Source organism: Ptychodera flava, chromosome 13 (assembly GCF_041260155.1).
Source record: "Ptychodera flava strain L36383 chromosome 13, AS_Pfla_20210202, whole genome shotgun sequence".
NCBI lineage: Eukaryota > Metazoa > Hemichordata > Enteropneusta > Ptychoderidae > Ptychodera > Ptychodera flava.
This window is the reverse complement of record NC_091940.1, coordinates 3,394,870-3,420,172: the sequence shown is the minus strand read 5'-3', so window position 1 is coordinate 3,420,172 and position 25,303 is coordinate 3,394,870. Positions and strand designations below refer to the sequence as shown.

Genomic DNA, 25,303 nt, shown 5'->3' with positions numbered 1-25,303 from the left:
TCTCTCAATATAAATATATTAGGAAGATGTACAAGTTGACAATGAAATATTGAGGAACAACAAATGTAATGAAATACAAGGGAGAGGGTCACTAAAAAAATTGAAAACTTCAGGGGGCGTTACTCAAAATGTGGACAGGAAGAAGGGGGACAGGGTTACTCAATTTTTTTGGCGAAATAAATTGAAACACATCTCAGATTGCACCATTGCACTCATCCATTTCTCAAATTTTCAATGCGAGAGGGGGGCACCCCCTCTCGTTCTGCTCCCCCCCCCCCCCCCTTGGCTCTTCTAACAGTGTTACTGGTAAAAGACAAATTTAAAATACCTATCTGATTGCACTACACTGCACTGTAGCACATCAATTTCTCAAAATTTTCACAGGATCTAGGACAAAACTGAACTGTTGTGAATTCATCCTTTATTATCACAGAAACATGTTTTCATTTACCTCAGTTCAATGACCATTTTGACAGTTAAACATACCATATTCATGCTTTTCACTAGAAGCTGGCAGCTGGAGAAATGACACAAGAAGGTCACAGATTTTCCGTTCCTGTATATTTATTTATCTTCAGTCTCTGGCAAACAGAACTGTTTTTCACAAATTGTATTGTCATTGTTTGGTTGTTGAATATTGTGACACAAACACTGATCATGCATAAAATGTAAAAAAATATTGCAGTGTTCAATGTCATTTTCAAACAGTTTTACCAAATGCAAAATAACCTGAAACTCCTCTCAGATTGCACCATTAAACACATCAATTTCCCAAAATTTCCAATACGAGAGGGGGAAACCCCCTCTCCTGCTCTCCCCCTTGGGGTGTTCTAACAGTTTCACTTAGTAAAAAAAAATTAAAAAACACCTCTCAGATCGCACCAGACTGCACCATTGCACACATCAATATCTTAAACTTTCCATGCAAGATAGGGGAAAGCCCCTGTGACACTTTCCCCCTAAGCCTCTCACGTACGTGTTCTCCCCTGTACTTTCAAATTCTGCCCGGTCAGATATCCTAGTAAAAATCCTGTCATAATACCCATCCAAATTAACAATATACTATATGGTTAGATACTGCGTGAGCTTTTATATCTTTATTTTATTGTGACTTGCAATTTCATTTTGATGGGTTCACCTTTTTTGAACCATCATGAGATAACTGATGATAGTCTACCAGAGTACATCAGGATTTCAAAGGTCTTTACTGTTGCTGTATTTGTAAATTTTACAAATACATGTATTTGTATTTAACTTTTCTAAGTGGGGGATCAGTCAAAATTTCAGAGTTAGAGAGGGGAGTTACTCAAATTCATCATGGTTGACGGGGGGGTGGGGGGGGTGGGGGGGGGTGTCACTTGAAATTTCTGAGTTTCAGGCCGTAAATAATGACGGCTCCCTTACATACAACGCATCACAAACTTGATGACAAAGAAAAAAAAATTTACATTGCTACTCCATTTGGAAAAAAAAAATTGATGCAGCTCTGACAGTAGAAAAAAAAAATTGCTGTCACTGTGACAGGAAAAAAAAATTTGCTCCCATACCCATTTCCTCCATACCCCCCCCCAAAAATCAAATGGTTCTCCCCTTTATATGCAGCTGAGCAGATGACATGTACATGTCAGTGAGAACAAAGTAATCTTCCTCACTGCCTCTCAGTGCGTGTTGATTTATTTTGCAGCTGCAATAATAACCAATCCAACTACCAATACTATAATTACCAGGACACTGACACAGCAGAGTGAAAACTATGCATTGATTCTTATTGAATATTACACTACATGTATTATCAAATCCATATACCAAGGTTACCATCGATGAAGAAATTTGCCTTCTATAAAGGACAATAATTTGGTAAATTATTTGGGCATTGTATCTAATATCAGCAAAAAGTGGAAAGCGGTATGGTTTAGAAATCAGTATACTGTTAGTATATACATGTACATTATCACATAACGATAGTGAGCTTTAGACCATCATAACTCTAAAGTAAAGACAAACTTCACAAAGACAGTTTTGGTCCTGATAATAGAAAAAAGAAGGGAATATTGTGTGTAAAATACACTCTTTGAATGCTACCATGCGTGGCCTCTCAAAACATAATATTTCAAATGCCATCTGTATATGTATGTAATGTAATCGGCAGACATCATTACATTTCATGGCTGTGGTACACCAAAAGACTGTCATCACAAAGATGGAGAAAATTCCAATCATGCACTCAGTAAAATCAATGATACATGTACCTTTACCTGGGTTGTACAACTAAGTCCCATCTCCAAAATATGATGTCAGTACAGAAATTTGAAAAGTAGAAACATCAGGAGGAGATACTGCCTCTTGTTGACATGTTTCACGTAATATTTGCCCTAGAGGTAATTCAAGCCGTTCAAATTCCACACATGAAACCAATACCGGTCATCTCAAATTAAACAGTCATTCATTGGCTGACAGATGTGCAACCCTACTATCAGTTTCAAAGTCCCGCTTCTTTTGAAGCATGCACAATAAGAAGCTTTGCTTCATGCAGTCCAATATTTCTGAAGCTAACCTGCAGCTTGTAAAGCCAGGAATTATAATACTGCTTGTGATACAAATGCTTTTGTTGTACAAAATTCATTTTCTTTGACCTTTTTAAATCTGAACACTTGGCCAAAATGTACTGGGGTTTTCAGAATGTGTTCCTTATGCATAAACATTGCTAATTTCACTTGACTATTTCAATATACATGTACAACTGACTCAATTTCCAGTGTGTTGGTACCAAATTCTGAGTCATCTTTGTATTGCTATCATTCTAGACTATACATGAAGGATACATTCATAATAAAGATTTCACTTATACCATTTACTGACCATGTATGCAAAACTGAATTTTAGCTAAATATCAAATTTCACTTCTCTACTGAATTTTAACAGTTTGTAATCATTGCATTTAGACATTTAAAAATATGCATTTCAGAATTTACATAGTACATTGATTGTATGATTTACAAAAACATGAACTATACAAATCTTAGATTGATTTTCATTAGGTATAATGCATTCAATCCTCCTTGGATGATTGGTTCATTCATTCTGTTTTTATGGTTTTGTTTAATTCTTAACAAAAGGTACAACATTGTATTGTGTTGATCAAAGACTAGGCCATTCAGTCCATTACGGTTTTCTGTCATAACCTGTGCCAATGCCTGTCTTTGATATAACATCCAATCTCTCAGTCTAAATGTAATTTTTAATTGAGACTATGGCTCTGAAGGCCAGTATTGTAAACAGCATATTGTACAACCCTCATACACTATCACATATCATAACAGAGAGGATGGAAATTTGATATCTCTATGGAATCAATACACAAGTGAAAACATCATGACAATACATTGTTACTATACTTTATGGAAGTTTGTCTACTTTAGTCTGTGTTACCAGATCTAAGAAACAGTAAACCTTTACTATGTACAACAGAGATGTTTACTCTGAAAAAGTTTTATTGATTTTAATACAGTCATAAAAGCTAAGCAAAGTGGCAGTTGAGATTTACTGACATTGTATTGCCTGTTATTTCAATTACAATAGTCATTCTGTGAATCTCATTTGCTTTTATTACATTACATATCAAGACAGACAAGAGGCTATGAACACTCAAACATCACCACAACAAAGAGCAAATTAATGTATTTTTATCATCACACTTATGGCCCCATTACCATGCAAACAAATAACATTTTCACTTTACCATAAAACTTGTCTTTTCATGCCTACCCATTGGATGGCCCTATAAAGATGAATTTAGTTGGGATTGCGCCACCTGTGGCCAACTTTTGCAAAATGCTGAAGTTTAGGAGACAAGATATGGGCCATATCGATTTCAAAAACCTGCTGAGCCGCGTGTGTCAGATTACCATGGTAATCCATGGAGACAGACAAATTAGTTGACAACAAACACCACACAAAGCAGTGCAGCTTTGAATCGTATACTATTTGAGAACAATACTCATGACAATCATCACTGGAACAATTGTATCTACAGATTCTATGATTATGATTGCAAGTGTGTCACAATTCCTGTTGCTGAACGGTCAATGTTTATATCGATAGCCATGAAATGGCTACAACTTCTCTATCTTCACTGTTTGTAATGATGGCTATGAATACATGTACATAGTATAGCTACACGTAGTTGTATCCATGTAAAATTTCTAAATAACTGTATGCACACATTTGTTTACTTTGCTTTGTGCCATCACTGGAGGGTAAAGCACAATTGACCATTTTTATGACTGTGTTACCTTACATCTTGATGTTTTCATTGTAATGAATCCATTGGTTTGAGTAAACACTCTGTATAACCCTACCACTATGCACTATTGCCATTCATATGCACTCTCAAGCAAAAATGATTCATTTTGTCTTGCCTAAATGCTGAATTTGAATACTAAATACTAGTTTTAGGATGTAAGGTCATTCAGGAGTCATAAAATATGGCCTATTGTATGCAACCCGTTTCAAGAAAAGGTATAGGCATAGCAATTCAATGCCTGGGCACATTGACAGACAGTATCCTTGGTGTATATAATGTTTACATGTACATGTACCTTGGATGTTTTCAACTGGTCATAAAAAGTTATCCTTCTTTCTGATACACAGCTTTTTATAGTGAGTATTGTTTTGCCATTGAGAGATTTAATATCTGAGACTGTAGTTATCTGTGTAAATTCTGTCTGTCTTTGCTTTTATCTTTTACCTGAAGCAATGAATCTTGAAAACTGTCTCTTCATATTTAAACTGGAAATTGTTATCCTGTAAGCTGTGTTCAATCAACAGAAATGCATATATGATGCACATAGTCAATGGGCAATTTTGATTTTTCCCTTTCTAAAATTCAGTATACAAATTTTAAAGTTACCAAATTGTTGAGAGATTTTTCTACACATGAAAAGGTCACTAGCATAATAATTTAAGCATGTGCACAATGTTAAGGAAAATTTGAAATGCTGGCCAAAGTTCAAAACGTTTAAAGTTGAACATAGTAGTTTTATCAAAGGAACAAGATGATATCATTTTGTGTTTAGGTATAGTGTAAAATACAAAAGTTTCAGAATGTTCACAAAACCATGCATGACCTCACACAAGATTTACAGCTTGTCACAGTGGCTGTCAGTTCATCACAGGTGATATGTACTTCTGATCAGTAACTATTATATTACTGCTTTCTTTGTCAGCTTTGTTTATGACTATAATTAGGGTAATCAACATGGTAGATACTCTAATGTATAAATAATAAATAAACAACGAAAATAGTGAAAATAAGAAATGTGGTATGGAGGCATGTACATCTCTCTCAATCATTCAATATTATTTACTATTGACTGATAATTACAATGTAAGAAGATGTACAAGGATGCTATATTTATCACAACTGTTTTGAATAATAATACCAGCTATTTTTGTTGTATTCAGAACACAGCCGGGGATGTATGCTATTTGTGATAGAACAAGTTACACTGTTATCAAGGGAGAGTTCATGATTTTTTTACAAGTATTTTTATGATTTCATTTTTAAAGAAATGCACTACAATGTTGAGTGCATAGCTGTCAAATGGTATCAAACCAATTTTTGTCTACATTATTTCAACAGTTTTAATCCGTGTATAACATTTTGAAAGCTGTAGTATTCTCTGAGTGAAATACAAACACATTACGCAGAGTTTGGTTTATATTCATTGAGAGTAGAGCAGTGTCTATTGTAGAAGACACACCTTCACTAGCATAGAGTACCAGCAGAAACAGAAAACATACAGTTTAGATAGCATGTCAGTGTCATCTTTCTAGAATAGAACAAAGGCACTAGCCTCAGTTTTCAGAAATGGCTCTAATTCTACGAAAAAGTCAGTAAATGAACCTCAGATGAAATCTACAGTCACACTGAATTCACTGAGCTGACAAGGACAAAAACAATCACACTGGCTGTGAAGTGATTGTAGATTTCAAAAGACATTGGCCAGCGCCATTATGCATGCACAAGGCTACGCTGTGAGTATGAGAACTAGCAACTGAGGGCAGTGACTTACTGTTCCATAAAATCCATAAAGCAGAAAGTCCTCACTATCAAATTTGACAGATGAACCATCAAAGAAAGCCATCAGTTGTACAGCTATCAAAACTCAATCCACCACAATTTCTCCAAACATTTCAGTCCTGTAACATGCTCTACACCATGACAGCACGGAGGTCACACAAGGTATGATGATGCAAATGAATGCCTAGTTGCCATGGTATTGTGGAAGATTCCATTATCCAGAGTGACAAAACAAAAAGTAATTATTGCTTCCTAGATCATGCAAATTCAATTGTCTGTACTTTCTATTAATGATTTTTATTGTTAGAACAGATGCTATTAATCAAAGTGTCGACTACACAATGTAAAAAGAATCTTTAAAATGTTAAGCCTTGACGACATCCATAAACTCATATTTGCATGCTGGGATACTTTCCATTACTTTTACTTTCCAATTCTTTTTATATTTCCATTCTTTTCATATCTAACGACAACAAAGGCCTACAACAAAAGCCTGGTTGACTGTCCAGGGAAGTTACAATTAAAGTCTACAGCATGTTTGTGCTACCATATCTGCATGACTATTTAAAAATAGATATTAAATAATTACGCCTGATGAAATTACAGGGTGGTTGGATTGATCAGATACAATTTATACAAAGAGGAATCCTTAATTTGATTTTTTCGTACTTGTGGTAAAAATATGTAACATTCATTTTTTAATTGCAAAGGATGGCCTGAAGTTTCTCCACAGTGTCTTTCAGTGATGGGTTTTATGGTTCAAAATTAACTTTTTCACATGGCAGAATGAATGGACAACCTCATTTCCTAAAATTAGTAGTCCTGGGAAATTATCTTGTAGACTGCTTTTACCCAGCCATATGGCGTGTTTTAAATTATATGTCACTGGGTCTGAAAATTTGACAAACAGATTAAATTCATACATGTATGTTCAGCTAGTAAGCCAAGCAATATAGTGACAGCTCATGACAGCACTTTCTAGCTGAAATGCTGTATAAAGTATACCACAAAATAATCAAAATTCTTTTAATATAGGCTAATCAAACAATGTAGGCAAATAAATACAAGACAAATATCTTAAATCTTTTTTATCATCCTGAATGGCCAAAGAAGTTTTAGCATGAATAAATTACAGTTGATGATCAATTTATCAATTTCTCATTATTGTTGGAATTTCACCAGGTTTAGCCATTATCACTGACCATTGATTTCAAAATGTACAAATTAGCTTGGAGCCAACACTCCCCATTCATCTAAACACTGCCTATTCATCTGGATATTGCATTTTCATTCTATGACACACACGAATAAGTGGTGTACCAGAAATAAGTAGTCTCAAGTCAAGGTTTGGTTGTCCTTGGGCAAGGGACTACTGTTTATTTCAAGCCATGATATGCAAGATTAATATTTATACAGAATCAGTGATAATACTGGTGAAATGTTTTCTGATTTTTCAAATGTGAGCCAGATCTTTCTGTAGAGAGAGACCTACTGTATTCAATAATCTAGGTACTGGGTATTCCGAAATTTAATCAATGTTTTTCACTTCAAATTTGTCAGTGGTATATTACAATAGTGTAAATTATGTCCTTAAATTTTCATATTGAAATCTTCCTTAGTTTAGCATGCTATAGATGTACATGGTAGGCATGTCATGTGAGACCAACACAATTTGCACAAAACCGTTTGCTTTGATGCCTATCCAACACAAAGAGAGATGTCACATCACAAAGTCAGAATTGCAGAGGGAATTCACAGCACAGTTCTTGTCATCACTAGTACCGGTATGGATGAATAGGACTCATGGGGACAATGTAAATACAGCTCTGTTGGAAGAACAAATATTGTGAATGTGAATGAATGACAATGCTAACAATCAGCAACAATGACTAGGCAGAACAGTGCACATTAATCTTCCACTGTAATTTTATGAAATTACATTCCATAGGCAGTAAAGGTACAGTATTGTCTCTTGGTACAGCAAGTCGCAATGACCTTTGAACTACACACAGAAACTGGTGACATCACTGGCTGTTCTGGCAATTGCAACAATAATCAATTTCCTCCACTGTATTTTCACTCCTGGATGACTTGTATCAGAATTAACCTAGCCGTGATGGACAGAGGGCCTGGGATTATAATCTAACATTGAATAACGGAGCAACAGTGAAGAGAATGACAGAAAATTGAAAGTACACAATTCCATTGCTATTGTTCCTCTTGGTGATTTCACAACAGCAACATTGTGTCAATAAATACCAAAAATTCATACTTTTTAGCTGGCTGCCATCAAATTGCAATCAATTAATTACTGTTTTGTTCCTATTACAAAACATAATTTTGTTTTTGGCATAAATATGTTTTAATAGGATTTGTCAATAAGTTTTTATGATTGATCCAAGGCTCCACTTTGGTAATATCTTACAGTTTTCATGAATGAAAGCCATGGTTTGGTACTAAATTCATTCATTAAATAACTATAGATAATACATGAATATTCATGCTCACCATTATTATTTAGAATCACTGTAATGATAAAGCAACATTTGTGGAAATAAATTATCAGGTGTTCCAAAATATCTGTCTGTACCAAACAGTCAATTTACTGGAATCTTGAAGTTTGGTTTAGATATATACATTGGCTATGCAGAGAGACAGTACAAGTGATTTGATTGAAATCTATTACATGATAACAATGGCTTTAATGCCAAAAAGCTGTGCATTACTTTTCTTTTCATGAAAAAATTCCCTATGCCATCACTTTTTTAGAGCCTGAGGGCACTAGCCTTCTGAACTCTAGTTTCTTATCATGTGACTTGTTCTCAACATGTGGCTTGCTACAGATAGAATATTGATTTACACGTTGCTATCAATGTCAAGTAAGACTTTACCATCAAATGAAATTATGCTGTCGTATCACAATGCTACAAGCTTTTCACTTCAAAACAAAATATATTTCATAAACATAATATAATAATCACTGATTGCCTGACATGAAAACATCAACCCGGGCAAACCATTCAACATTATTTTTTTCCATTTAAATGGATGCAATTGTGTATTTGCACACTTTGACAAATTACAATGGCCCATTGTCACAGCAATTTGAAATATTTCAATATGGTGAGCAGCAGACAATAGTTTTGACTATACACATTGACCTATCTTTAGAAGTCTTTGTACCTATAGCTGTGACCATTATGCAATTGGCATGTAGAGTTACAGGCAAAACAATTACTAAACAATAGTCATTCCACATTCTTGCTTCTTGTTCCCTGTTTCCTATGTACATTGATGAAGACTCTGTCATCAGCTAGGGTAAATTATTGCTCCAGAGATGACATATAAGTAACACTATGCTCTAAATAAAGACTTCTCTTCAAGATGTCAGCAATTACTAGCATAGACATTTCAATTTGCCATCATGGCTCTTTTTTTGGCTCTAAACTTCACCAAAAATGAAAACATTCAAGACACTCTGTTGGGAATGTGTATTGCTATTTGAACGTACTGATAAATTACTCTTGTCACTTTTAAGAAAAGTCCAAATCTACTGAGCACTTAGTGTGTCTAAGATTTTGCATTGCATCTTGAACCAGTCTGGGTTTTACTGTAGGTCATTTCATTTACTGTCAGTGTAACATGCAACATATATGATGTTCCTTTAAATTGCATGCAGTTGTTATGTCATTTTAACTTTTGAAAACTCAGCAGCACTTCTATGGACAAGTCATTGTCAATGACATAGTCCCCACTTGTAAAAGGAGTATTAGTCTTGATGGGGCAGGGAAATGTGGTCATTAAAAAGTATCGCTGGAGTGTTTAAGTTCACATCTATGGGCACATAGGTTTATGTCATTTTTCCCAATTTATAACAAGAGGCATGTCTAAGTTATGGTTCTAAATCGGGAAAAAAGATCAGACCTCTAGCTGTGTTGGCCAGCCAAGAAATACATATGTGCATAATAAATGAGGTACGAGATGTGAAATCTGAAGGTCTAATATCCTATCAAAATTGAAGCTTATAGAACTTGTGGTTACTGAGTTATGCATATATATGTATAATCAAGGTCTAAGGTCATCAAGGTCACGTGACATTTTGAAAAAAAATTGTATTGCTAAGTTATCCCTATACACCAAAAATCAGACCTCTAGCTCTATTGGCTCGCTCAAAATTAGATATGTGCATAATTAATGAGGTACAATATGTGGCGTCATAAAGTGTCCCATCATACCATACATGAAGGGTGTATCACTTGTGGTTACTGAGTTATGGACAAATATGTAAATTTGAGGTCAAAGGTCACCAAGGTCACATGACATTTTGTCAAAAAAAATTGTATATTAAAAGTTATCCCTATATACCACAGTGTTCTCCACAAATGAAAATTAAAGGCGGGCGGCTAATTAGCATATTTATTTGCATAATATTTGCATATAATTTACATATCACCAGGGCTATTCACAAGGCATTCCAGTGATATACTTCTGACATTTTTAATATTTTCAAAATTTTCTCCATTCAGCAGTGATAAATGGCAAGCTATACAATTTATTTTTAAATTTAAATCCTTTTTATTTACATTAAATAAATAATAAAACATCAAAAGTGAAAAAAAAACATTGAACTAATACAAACAATGCACAATTTAGTAAATATATTGTACAATACCAACATGAAAATTCAAAAGTAGGCCAACATGAGAAGTGATCAGTGTTTGAAATAATCGGTGGCAAATGGTGGCACGTTTTCATATGATCCTCTGTTACTATATGATTGTCTGTAGCCCGATTGGTAAAGCCATGAACGTCTTTTTTTACGTGCGGCGTCCATGACAAGTTGATACGGGACTGAATATTTGCACTGTGATTAAAGTTACAATGCGGAGTCAGCGGAGCATGCCTGCAGAGAAACATACGTTGACTTTAAAACTCTATTCATAATAAAGAGAGGCCCGAAAAAAAATGATACCAGGTATTTCCAAGAGAAAGATTTGAAATTTCATCGACTCATAGTTCGGCAAACGTACAAAACTTTGACAACTGCGCGGCGTAGGCTGCCATGCATGTTTGTGTGGAGCACGCTGGCGCTCTTAATCTCGATCACATGCGACCTTTGAACTATACAGTACAGAACCCTATGTAGAACCAGCGTAAAGTTGGCGTCATCCTCATCTCATCCTCAGCCTCAGGTGACCTTTCTAGCTGACGCTGAAAATGACGCTGCTCAGCGCCAGCTTCAGCGTCGTATCCGAAGATTGCCGAAGTTACGCTACACGATGACGGATAAATGATAAAATTCGCCCATAACTTAGGAAAATAACAACTCCATTCTTTCTCAACTTTCTTTTGAATAGTAAAACTGGTTCGCAGGTAATTTTTAATCATTATTATATCTCATACAGGCTAGTTTTTTGGAAATGTTCGTAATTTTCAGTCCATGGATCCGTGGATATGTTTGTTGGTATCCTCTCAACTCTTGCGTTAAGATTTCCAAAATTGGTACAAAACGGTATACATGGTCCGAAATTTGTAAAAATCGCCACTATGAGAGGCGATATAAAAGCCCTAATTATTCAGAGGATATGTAAAACAATTAAATTGTAGAACTATGACTTGAGGCCTGAAAAGTCAATGCCACCTTTGAATTTTAAATTGAAATTAAGGCTAAGAATGTTACGTTGTAACTACATCGTGAGAAGCAGAGAGTTTACTAAATATTATGAAATACGAACCCAACTGTGTTTTGATTAACATTTACAGCGACATGAAACTTGGAGCACATTTTTAAAGTCATTTTTACACTTACTATTCCATCAGATGCATTCGGGAATAATCGGATCTGACGCCGGTGAAGCTGACGCTGTAGCGTCATCCTCATCCTCATTTTCGCGTGACCTCTGAGGCTGAGGATGAGTATGAGTATGACGCCAACTTTACGCTGGTATGTACATAGCTGTTGTATTCGGATGATCAAACGAATGATGATTTTAGCTCGTGCAGTTTCTTTTTACTTCATTTCATTGTGCCTTTAATATTTTAAAACGGTCATGGATTTTGAAACTTGATCAAACGCAACTGCTTCTCAAAGTCAATCGAGTGAATCGCATGCAAGTTACGAATGCATGACAGGAAGTGACACACATTGCTTCAATGTCATGTGGACGTACACGGATCTCAAAATGGCTAACTCGGCTCGGATACGCAACGACCTGAACACGCGAAGTACCATACTTTTTTGCATCTGATATTTGTGTCAACCAATCGTACGATTTTAGCCACATCTGATTGAAATCACTTTTCCTGACCTTCGGATCCTTACAAGTACGAGACATTGGCGGCAATGGTAGTCGCCTATAGTATAGATGCTTTGACCATGAAAAAAGAAAGTTTCTCCATGCTTTGACTGAGTGCCCGCTGGCAAAAATGCAACACCGAGCCATGGTGTTGCATTTTCCTACCTCCATGACCAAGCCTTGTACCGTGTCCGTTGTATGAAATGGACGGTGTCTGTACGGTACGGTCGGCAGCTTAACACATTTCAAGCTTTTTAAATTGAAGTCTTAGCGAATGTTCATCGGCACTACGGCCGTTTCACACTAAAAGGTCGCTGAAATAAAAGCGTGACAAAATCGCCGCTGAGAAACAATAGGTCTTCAACCACATTTACTAAAGAGTATCGGCGGATATGAAAGAGGATCGGGCAAAAAAAATAAAGGATCGGGGCCGATCCTGTTAAACGGCCTGGGGAGAACATTGAGGATTGCATGCAGTCGCAAAACAAACCGACAGATGTGTGAACGGCCCCTCTTTATTACACGACGTTGTCAGTTGCTGTCATTTTTATTCAATATGCTTTCAGATATTGTTCGGACAACTGACAGTGAAAACAGTTTAGGCTACAGAAAACAAAGGTGGGCGGGCGAGATAAAAGGTGGGCGGGCGAGATTAAAGGTGGGCGGCGACAAAAAGAAGCCGGGCGCACCGCCCGTCAAAAACCCCTCGTGGAGAACACTGTAGATATGTGCATAATTAATGAGGTACAATATGTGGCGTCATAAGCTGTCCCATCATACCATACATGAAGGGTGTAGCACTTGTGGTTACTGAGCTATGGACAAATATGTATATTTGAGGTCAAAGGTCACCAAGGTCATGTGACATTTTGTCAAAAAATTTGTATTGCTAAGTTATCCCTATATACCAAAAATCAGACCTCTAGCTCTATTGGCTCGCTCAAAATTAGATATGCACATAATTATTGAGGTACAATATTTGGCGTCATAAAGTGTCCCATCATACCATACATGAAGGGTGTGGTTACTGAGTTATGGACAAATATGTATATTTGAGGTCAAAGGTCACCGAGGTCACGTGACATTTTGTCAAAAAAATTGTATTGGTAAGTTATCCCTATATACCAAAAATCAGACCTCTAGCTCGATTGGCTTGCTCAAAATTAGATATGTGCATAATTAATGAGGTACAATATGTGGCATCATAAGCTGTCCCATCATACCATATATGAAGGGTGTAGCACTTGTGGTTACTGAGTTATGGACAAATATATATATTTGAGGTCAAAGGTCACCAAGGTCACGTGACATTTTGTCAAAATATCTGAGATATCTGCGTGAACGGATGGACTCACGGACGGACATGACCCAATCTATAAGCCCCCTGGACTTCATCCATGGGGACTAAAAACTCTGTCACTGCATCCTTTTTGCAATATGAATACGATGAGAAACTAAATTTTCATTTTTCTTGGCCTTATACATGGGAGTCTATGGACTGCCTTATACATGGGAGTCTATGGACTGCCTTATACATGGGAGTCTATGGACTGCCTTATACATGGGAGTCTATGGAGACTGCCTTATACATAGGAGTCTATGGAGATGAAAACTAAAAAGTCCTCTAACACGGCCAAATTTGATCGCATTGTGAAACAAATCGACGTGCATCTGTATGGGGTAGGGTACTATCCTTGTGCAAAGTTTGAAAGAAATTGACCTGGGCATGTCTGAGATATCTGCGTGAACGGACGGACGGACGGACGGACGCACAGACGGACGCACGCAACGGACGGACATGACCAAACCTATAAGTCCCCCCCCCCTGGACAGTGTCCGTGGGGACAATAAATCATTAGCACTGTACTGAGTCACTATTAGTACAAGTGGCTACTACTGAATTAATTTAACTGTACAATCTGTCCAACTGTGAGCATAAAATTTGGCTTATGCTTCAATCCATATTACGAAAACTCTACATGTGTTTGTTGTATGTGATGTTTTCATTCCAAACACAACTTCCATGGACAAATAGCAAATTATCATCAGTCAAATGTCTGTTGTATCTGTCATAAAACCAAACAAGCAGTAAAACTTGTGTGCATCTCTCAAATTCAAAGCAGTGGAAATTTAACTGTTGGTTGGATCAATCATTTGAAATCTTGTAACTTTAAGTAACACTCATATTATAGGCACATGACCTGTAGAATGTTTAATATTGTTCAGTATTATAACAAAACCTGCAACTCCAGAATCTTTATTTAGTTTGAACCCATATCAAGCACTGACATGAATCTGACCTATTACATGTTGTTCATTCTAAACTTTGGTCAAATTATACAGTTCATGCATATGTGTAAGAAAAGAATGGTTTGGCTCTAAACTTTGGTCAAATTATACAGTTCATGCATATGTGTAAGAATGGTTTGGCTCTAAACTTTGGTCAAATTATACAGTTCATGCATATGTGTAAGAAAAGAATGGTTTGGCTCTAAACTTTGGTCAAATTATACAGTTCATGCATATGTGTAGGAAAGGAATGGTTTGGCTTAAACTTTGAGCTTGAATTTCCATAAGGAACTTTTTTCATACTTTGGCAAAATACTAGAGTTTTCTACCCTGGGAAGTGACACATTTTCAAAACCATTTGGAAGAATGTGTGTACCGGGTAGCATGACAGCTGATATCAGCAGTGTTTTTCCATGGCTTGATGAATACAGGAAACAGAAACTGGGGTTATTTTAATGTTAATCAGTTGTCCTTGAATTGCATAAACTGCAGGAACTGTTTTTCAATGCATCACTTGACAGCTTTGAGGAACTTGGACTCGGGTGGTAAACTGCAAGTACTTCTTGGTATGCATGTACACCATTTACATGTGTATGATTTGCAACTTGGTATGAAATAAGCACATTTTTTCATTAAATGTATGGACCTGACTTTGAAAATATTGATTTTGCTCACCTGATATTAATGTGTTATTAAAGCCCCAACTCCCGTATAAAAGCGCGAGAACCTACGAGAGTGGTCATAATGGTGGGATATTCAAACGTACTCGGTACGCTCTGGACGCCGTCCATAAAAACCGTTAATTAAGAAATCTAACGATTAATTTTTTTCTTGGAAATTGAGGGATATGTGTATAAGTATTTGGGGCACAATATACTTGGTTTCTGACGAAATTAAATTTGAAATGACGTCTGGAACCAGAAAAAGGATAAAATATTTGCCGGTAATATCGCCGGTATAACGTTCGATGTTCAGTTTGAATCTGCATGATTGACATGATATGCAAATTGCAAATGAGTCATTAGCGATACGTTGTTTACTTTTTCCGTACGTAGCGTTGATTGTTCAAGGCGGGGAAAAACACCAAATACTCGGAGCGTACCGAAGATACAAACGCACACACACTGTGTATAACAAATACATGCAAACACATTTGATTCGGTAGTTCTCTTTTTGGAAAATTTGTTGGTCCTGAAAGGACCGTTTTCATTTGTGTTGGCCTACCTGAGCCGTACATTTTACAGACAGGAAGGCCTATACTGTCATTCATGCCCGGCATAAAGTACGTCTGGTATGTTCGGGTTGAGACCACGGACAAGTACCAGCACAAATTCTGGCATGATCTTTCACTTTGTCTACACTGTCTGTATATCTTCTATCTTCTTTTCAAATGTCAAGTTTTACCCTCTAGTCAACGTACTGTTGAAAGCGCAATCATCGCAATGCGATATGCGTAACTATCGCTTCTTTATAGCTGTTTCCAAAGTGATATACATTTTTTTTCCCGATCTAAAGCCGTGCATGCCTATGCAACACAAAGCGAACAAAGTCAAAATTCAAAAGACAAGTAGCCTCCAATGTGCTGACAAAACCGGGATTTTTTTGACGCCTGCAATCGCCTTCGGCATATTCGGTCGTCACTGTGCTGGGTCACTTATACTGATCTCAGTGATCACACGTCGAGTTGACAAACGTCGCCGGCGGCAGCTGAGGTCACCGTACTAATCAGTCCCATAAGTTGCACTCAAATGTCCGCGCTCGATCCCCATCACAGTTAGCTCCAATTCATTCCTGGCAAAGAAAATTCCCGTGGCTACCTCTAGTGCTCATCAGTGACCGCTATCTTCATAAAGCCAGCTGACATAGTGTGATTAGCAGTCTGACTCTGACTACCACGCGTTTGTAATGAATAGTATCGCGACTGCGTGGAGAGTGTAGAAGTGCAGTGCACTCGATTTTGGCGGGATCGTTCAAAGTAGCGAAATACTAGAACTCACCATTTTATAAGGAGGGATGAACATTGAAACGAATGCTCGGAGAATTTATGAAATCACTTTATTCTGATTTTATTTTGGTGATTAAATATTAACAGGTTTGATTTCTAAAATAAGTATTTTTCAGAAGCTTTTTGAAATAATCATAAGACAACAAATCGACACCACATTTCATTTCGGTCACCATAAAACTTGTAATCGAAGCCGGGGAATAGTCGTCGGTACCCTCCCATCCGACAGCGCCGAGTTCATGAGACAACGAAAGTTTTGAAAAGGAAACTACAACTACCATCCAAGAACTGTGGAAAACTACGTTTTATAATGGAGACACAGCCCTGCCTCGCTGAACTAAGGTCGAACGAGGAAAGGATTGTTTGTAAGACAAAAGCTCTACAAAATTTGGTAGACGACTTGGCCGTTGAGCATTGTGGTAAATGTCCGTCGTCCATTGAAATAACCACACTCGATAAATTTGGACATCTAGTAGGCGAATTTGCTGTTCTTTCAGAACTGTTTTGATTTTTTCCGTTCTTTCCTGAAATGCGGCATTTCTAGGACGGCGTTTGGACAAAACGGTGCTTCATTATTATCTTCAATCAAGACTCCCTGCAAGAGTGATGTACACTTATATACTATGACTGAGCCGAGGAAAACCCCGATAATAGATCCCGTGGCAGAAAACTACATTTTCTACGATTTCTGCATCGTTTACCCGTATACAAAGATGCGGATAGCTATTGCCACTGTCATGATATGCATTATGTTGAATCATTCAAAAAGGCGCTGAATACAATGACAAACGCTTCGTTTTCGGACGAGAAACGTATACCATGACGCATGAGAACTAAGGAGTGTCGATCGATCGCCTGGCAACGTCATCACGATTTGTACAAATCCGAGGCGACGCCGCGCCGAACCTCTGCTCCAGTAAGACTTCGAAAAAGTCTATGTTCAAGAAAAACCTATTGGGGAAATGAGTGGATGTAACGTATGGAAAGTAAACCGTAAAATTGGGTGAAATAGTATACGTAAAGTCACCGTGCAGTCAATGTTTACAGTATGTGGCGTGCACGTTCTATTTTGGAGGTGTTCAACCAGCTGTTTTAATTTGCTACTTTTTGTTCACAAAGAAACCATATTAGTTATGTTTTGCTCCGCCCATTTTCATCGATTTTTCTCGGTAGGGCCCTACCGAGAGTTACCGGTTATTAACCCATTGCATGACAATATCAGTACAACCCCTGGTACTGGACATGAGACCTAATCCCAGTGTCTGGAACCAAAAACCATTTACTAACCCTGCATATTGCTTTGTGACATTTCACTAGTATCTTGTTGATGTGTACATAGATGACACATTATGGGCTAGTACCAGAATTTCTCAAGACACATAGACATAGACACAGTTTTCTCACACCAAAGCACTTGATTGCAAACATTGCTTTCCTTTCTTATACTTTTCAATTTACTATTGATTCCAGAATGTAAGAATATGTAACTGTCCTTTGCTGTACTACCATACATGTAGCTTGTAAGAATATGTAACTGTCCTTTGCTGTACTACCATACATGTAGCTTGTAAGAATATGTAACTGTCCTTTGCTGTACTACAATACATGTAGCTTGTATGAATATGTAACTGTCCTTTGCTGTACTACCATACATGTACATGTAGCTTGTATCAGCAGAATTACAAGGACAAATGATAACCATCTTACTAAGCATTCAATTACTCTTACTTACACTAATTAGTGAACCTTAACAATTCCCATTGTCTGGATTCATTGGAACACAAACCTCTAATTAACTATACAAGCCCATGGTGGGTTAAATTTAGCTTGTGCTCATTTATACTGTAATAAAATATTATGTCTTGAAAGTGTCTACATACACTTGTGTAACAGACATACTTTGTCGAATGCATGTAGGGATGCAAGAACTGATGATACAATCTGACTGCTCATGTAATCTGTTCAGCTCCGTCTCTCAAGTTCATATACATGAACAAAATCACAGTTTGTCATAAGGAGAATGAATTGCTATTTCATATGCATGTAATGGATTGGTATAAGATTCATATGTAATCCAGTGTGTGAACATTACACTGATTGTTCCTTTAAAAACTGGTTATCAAAAATGATGCGGTACAAAATTTATGATAGATAATATTGGTGTGCAAGGAAAAGAGAGGGGAGACTTACTTTTCTACCAGACGTTGAAGACATGGTGGACTTTCTGCCACTATTACCTCATTGATAAATCCACCTATGACAATCTGAAATTCAGAATTAAAAAAACAAACATATATATGGATGAAAATAAGCAATGCGACATTGGCTACTTTAATTGCATTCTGTATAATGTACAGTCATTATCACTTATACATGTACATGTACGTTAATTATGATTTTGAGTCATCTTACCAGCATTGCCGGTGTGGGAATTACTACCGACTATTTATAGCCATGGATACTACATGTATGTGCCACATATTGTGTCTGATTTGAAATGCAATATGACAGATTCTTTCTTGAGTATTAACTTTGTCAATATTGTAAGACCTCAGAAGTCATAAAGCAAATGACGTTTGACAAAGTTCTTTACCTACAGCTAGACTTCAGCTACTCAGCATTACACTCTACAGTACCGGTACAACATCACTGAGATGACAAAGCTACAACTTGCTGTAACTTACATAACATCTATACATAGTTGGGGAAAAATGTTGATATCACTATGAAATGACCTTTAAACAAATAGGTGTGTTTCATGTACCTTTGCACCGCTTTGGAAATTACAACTGAAATTCATGGCATACTAGGGTCACATGTGTTTCACATGCAGAACAAGTCAGCTGGTTTGTACACTTAAGAATCAACAGGTTAATATGTTCATATTTATTATGGGGTTCACATCTAGGCCCAGGGCCGGCCAGAACTAATCCGGCAGAATGTGAGAAGATAAGCTAATCTTTTGTTCCGCGTTCACATTACGTTCAACGCTGTCCTAGCCTAGATCATTTGGTAGTGTCTAACTAACCGTCTAGCCTAAACTGCAACTGTCCACAACCGAGCCTGCAGCGGGATTTACTGCAGGTCTGCTGCCCATAATCTGGCTAAGTTCTTCGTAAAACATACAGGTCTTTCTTCCCCGACCGCTTGTCCTATTATTATCAGAAACTTTTTTGAATTCTGACTTCAAATGTTTCATCTTACGTTTGCATTGATCTGGGCTACGATCAAACCCATATGCTCTGACAAATGCTGTGAGATGATATTGTACGCGATTCGATCCCTCGACGTGCCGTCCATCAGATTTTTCACCATATCTTCGTTCCAAATGCCTAAAAGACACTTGATTTCTTCCGTAGCCCAGTTGACTCCTCGACTCGCCCCCGACTCGCCATGTCTAAAATGATACTGAATTGCCGAATAGGTCAAAGACTATACTTAGTGTCAACTACACAGGGCGTCAACTGGGACCTGAGTCGGACAAAACGCGTTCACATACGCTGTTTACTGCTCGGGCCAGAGACCTGGGTCGGCCACAAAACCACCCCTCTCGACTAGGACAGAAATTGTCCGGACAGTGGCCGGCCAAAACCGTTCACACCTGTTTTTTGGTCGGCCACGAACCTGGCTAGGACAAGGGCCTAGTCTTTTATGGCTAATGTGAACGGCCCTTATATCACTAGGATCAAAACCAAGCCTCCAATGTCAATGTGTCATGAAGTGATAAAAGAGTTGTGTGTGTTTCCATTAACATGCTATCAGGAAACATGGTAGGTTGGTCAGTGGACAACTTGTCTAGTTTTCATGTGGGTGTGACCTGTCAAAAACAGTAAAATATCGCGAAATCAAGGGTGACTTTTGAAAATGCCAAAAACATAGGGTTCAAGGGTTTTAAATGGGGTAGGTCAGGTTATCTGAAACAATTCTTTTTATGTGGCCTACAGGTTGATTTGCAAGCCATGAAGAGAACACATTGCTAAGATATGTGTCAATGATCCTATGGCAGGCTACAACAAGTTAAATACTGACTATAAAAGAATTATTCTGCTGAAGTATTCAGTGCTGGCGTAACACACGACTCCTTTTTGAAATGGCAAAGGTGAAGTGGTGACAAGTTGGATAAAAAGCAAATATGCGATGGCATAACTATTAGCTATAATGCTCCTCACTGAAGCCAAAAGGGCTTGCTGGATTACAATTTATAAAGACATGTATTTGTGTTTGTATGGTTTGATACAAGGGATATTTTGAGAATCTTGACAGTTGAGCTACATGTATCACACAACTAAAAATGCAATGAACGAGATAGGCAATGCAACGCAACAAATTTGTCTCTGGTTGCACAATATACATTGTGTTGGTATGACAATATTTCTCATTTCTCAATCTCATGCATACTATTACAATTCTGTTTTGTTCTATTTATCATTGAAATCTATATGCAAAGCCTTATGATCAGAATGAAAACCATTTAATGACTTTGTGACCAGAAATGTTCATTTTACACAGTTATCCATGGGTCACTGCTTGTGTACAGTTAATGAATATTCCAAGAATTACATTTGGTATGAGTGGGTTAATATTATTTCAATGTCATGCATAAAAGATTATAGGTGAAACACTGTTGTTCTTTTATATACTTCATAATATAGGAGGAAAACCCTTGCTAAGTTCAGTTTTGCCTTTGAGCTGAGATCAAATGTTACTCATCAAAGCAGAATGTTCCTATTCTAAACTGTCAGTTAGGAATAGTTAAAAGCAAATATAATCTTGCAAAGACTGGTCTTCTATTCAGACTATCATCAATTTACTTCTCCATGAATATTGAAGTTTTTTATCTATATCTGCTGTCAGTCATCATGGAAATTGAGCTGACAGAAATATCTCTCAGCTTCAACTGAAGACACTTCAATGGTAAGGCACACCATACAACCACTAACATGTTGTCAGTCCTGGTTGCTGAGTTGTACAAAATTGTACAACATAACATCATATGTAAAGTTGTCAGTTGGGGTGTCCATTTGTTTGCAGTATCATGAAATTTAGTATCACTATGGTTCATCAAGGGGTTGATCTCATCGCCAAACTCCTATTTTCAATGAATTGCATTGCGATATGATGAGTAGGCAGCCAAGAAACTATTATGTCATGAAATTAAACGGACAAGAAACACTACTGAGCGCTCTTCGAGATGAGCCACTTCTCACAAATATCTTGGGAAAAGACTGCAAAGACAGTAGTCAGGCCATGTTTGAATCCTTAGTATTCTACCTGTCATTGTTGTCACACTACAAGTAATTCAATACAAGAACACATACATGTTTACTGACAATGATGCATCAATTCTCTGAGGATTTGAAAAACCAAAATTGTCAGCCTTTCATCAGAGAGTAGATTCTGACCTTGGTGCAGGTTGTCCTTGGAAGCAATCTACTAACAAAAGTGACCTCTTGCAATGAAAGGTTGATTCACTCAAAGTTCATCATCAGTTGTTGGAGATGAACAGCAATAAAATTGATCTTTGTAATGGCACAGTAGAACCTTCATACAAATGCACATCCTCTACTTTCTATGAGATCCTTGATAAGTTCAAACAATCAATACAATAAAACTTGACCATTGTACTGTGTCTTTACAAAGTAGGTCATGGTTTGTTGATGTTAATGTTATGTCTCTTTAAAGAATATTTTATCATGACAGACCTGGAAAAAACAATCAAAAAATGTCAACTTTGCAAGAGAATTCAGATTGTGACCTGATCAATGTACAATCAGATTCTCGTTGTTTTTTCACTACATCACATTATTGTCATCACATAATCTGAGGATTTTCAAGTACCAGGATTCACTGGACAAAATTTTCTTTCATAATACTACTGCTATGATCACGGATGGCTTCAGACTTTGGTAGGGGAACACATTGTTATTATCAATACCGTATCTGCAAGATGCATTTCATAAAGATACTGCACTCAATACGGTTCATGACTATAATACATTCTGCAAATATCACTTGCAGATGTTATTTTATTTATGTCAACATGACAACTGGTTGAGAAAATCTCACAATCAAAAAAAGTCACTGCAAACAAAAGTGAAAGCTGCTGTGTAGTTTTGTTTGCTGTAGATCACGTTGATCATACTTCATGCCATTCAAGAGACACTGACATGTTGCTGTGGTGAAAGGCTTAAGAATTTTTTAACTCATCTTTTTCAAATTTAATTTCATCTATCAATAAATGGTCATTGATGAATATTACTCATCAATGACCATTTATAAGTACAGTTTCCAAGAACTGTGCAAATGAGAGTTACTAATTTTCTGATATAACTATGGCTTCATTTGATGCTGTTCCATACAGTACTATGCAGTATACAGCCCATGATGATTACATTGCCTTGATTCTGACAACATTTATATCTGCATTGATGTTGGCACCATCAAACTCTCATATAATCCTCTCTATCAAAGAGAAAGGTTGACTATCGGTAGAGACTGACAGACATGGCTCAGATGAAATGAAATGAACTGAACTGACAGACATGGCTCAGTCATGATGAATGTTAGATATCCCATCATCAAGTTTTGTTAAAAGCAGTCGCAGCACAGAGATTGGCCTTTGAGACACAAACTAACCTGAAGGATTAATTTCTTAAAAGTCTTCATCATTTTTGTAAACATAAACACAAATGATGAATTCATAATCATCTGAACTTTGTTAACAGAGGTCAGTCGTTGCTCACCATCTCGTGACGAAACATATCTATGATGTGAAATAGGAGGCCAGACTAGTGAATGTTTGGGAGAGAGGTAGAACTGCCTCCATCATCAACTGGTAATGTGACAAATGTATTTAATGTAAATCTAACGGCAAAAGATCATAATGGGTGCACATTGGTAGACCCATGGAACACAAACACTCCACAGTATTTGTGGAGTGGCTGTGCATGGGAATACTAGTGAGCATTCAACTCTATGCCAATGATTGCATTCAACAACTACGTACACTGATGATGTATAGCCTAACTGTTTGTCCGAGAAAAGATACTAAATGTAACGCCTTCCTTCTTGACAATGCTATGGCGGTATACTACAGACACTGAAACCTAAAACATATAAGTAGACAACAGCCCCTGGGGGAATTACGCAACATAACCAACTGTATTAGTCTCTCTCCACCTCCAGTTAAAACCAAGTTGGCACATGCACGAAATTTGAGTTACATCCGTATCTGACATCATGAAAATCACCCTGGTAAAATATTAAACCTTGAGCGCTGTCAATTCAATTATTCTGTGACCAAATACTAGTATGTGATGGCGTAAAAACCGCACAGAACGGGAACTGACAAGATCTTTCCGGCCCGATACCATTCAATATAGCCAACTTCGCAGTGTTTACGTTTCTAGCCGGCAAAACTGAATACGTACGAGTTCGCAACTGCAACAGGTCGCCTGACCTGGGACAACATCCTGAATTTACAAAGATCACTTTGGCGAAATAGGGATAACGGCTGAGAACATGCACAAAGCCGTAATATTTCACTCACCTTCAAATTAAGAAACGAGTTTTCGTGTTATCACACAACTGGAATATCGAGGAAAATCTACGAGAGACGCGGCGTTGGTGTGTAATGGGCGTACGCCTTCAGCTGAGAGAAAACGCCATGTTGTGGTGAATGACGAACTGCATCGTGGGTGATATTTCTACTTCGGACATAGAGGGCAGAATTTTCAAGTCTTGCCAAGAAACCGAATCCTATGTTGTGCTATCCATCTTCATGGCTGAATTTTTATTATCATTGATAAGAAGTTTAATAAAGTTGGTGATTTTATGACCACGTTTTGAAGCCTTGTTAGACTTGAAGGTAAAGGATGCGTCTTGAAAGCATTCCTATAATGATGTATATTTTTTTGTCTCTTTTCAGGTTGAATTGCTATTTTTACAGACAATACTTTGCACTTTTCTTCGTTTACGTAGACATTTTCGCATTTTGTAGATTTGACTTTAACTGAATGCTGGTATACATTTATCTTTAAAAAAACGAAAGGCAGCCTACTAGCACTGAGACTGTTACCCATTCTTACAGTTCTGTCTCCAACTAAGATGTATCCTTATAGACTTGCTAAGAAGGTGTTTACTCCAACCTTGGTAGCCCTGCATACAGGTTTGTGTGTTCCCGGCGTTGTACGGCCTCCACTACAGGCCGTATAATGCCGGGAACACACAGACCTGTACGCAGGGCTACAACCTTGGCTGATGCTCACGTATTTGTAGATGATGTAGAGAATTGTGATGATGTAAGGACAGTGCAGTTATTATTCATGTTGGTATAAAAATTTGACCTTATAAATGACTCAGATGTCAAATCATGTAACACCAGTTTTGATACTCTATTGAACAAAGTGTTCAATAAATTCCCGAAAGCATTTGTTGCTGTATCAAGTGTTCTACCGAGATTGGATGAACGCATTTCTGGTATAAATGCCAAAATTGAAAGTTATAATGAAGCAGTTCATATGACCTGTTCTAAATCGAGGGGTTGCCTATTTACTTAAAGTTAGTCAAGTATAAAATGTCTTTTTCCCCTTTAATTCATTTATCCATTCATTGAACAATGGACATTATTCT

General features: G+C 37.2%; 1 protein-coding gene across 2 annotated transcripts in view; it reads right to left on the bottom strand.

Moving 5' to 3' along the window:
* Window positions 1-24,362, bottom strand: part of LOC139147116 (AKT-interacting protein-like) — a 37,703-nt gene extending 13,341 nt beyond the window's left edge. The window contains exons 1-2 of one of the 2 annotated variants that reach the window (XM_070718019.1): window positions 24,222-24,362; window positions 18,863-18,936 (exon numbers count right to left, since the gene is read on the bottom strand). In XM_070718019.1, the coding sequence (XP_070574120.1) occupies window positions 18,863-18,886 (24 nt within the window). In that variant the 5' untranslated portion in view covers window positions 18,887-18,936; window positions 24,222-24,362. Of the gene's footprint in view, window positions 1-6,074; window positions 6,252-18,862; window positions 18,937-24,221 lie in introns of those variants that run through there. The other variant, XM_070718018.1, reaches the window with a different exon arrangement.
* Between the last annotated feature and the right edge of the window lie 941 nt (window positions 24,363-25,303).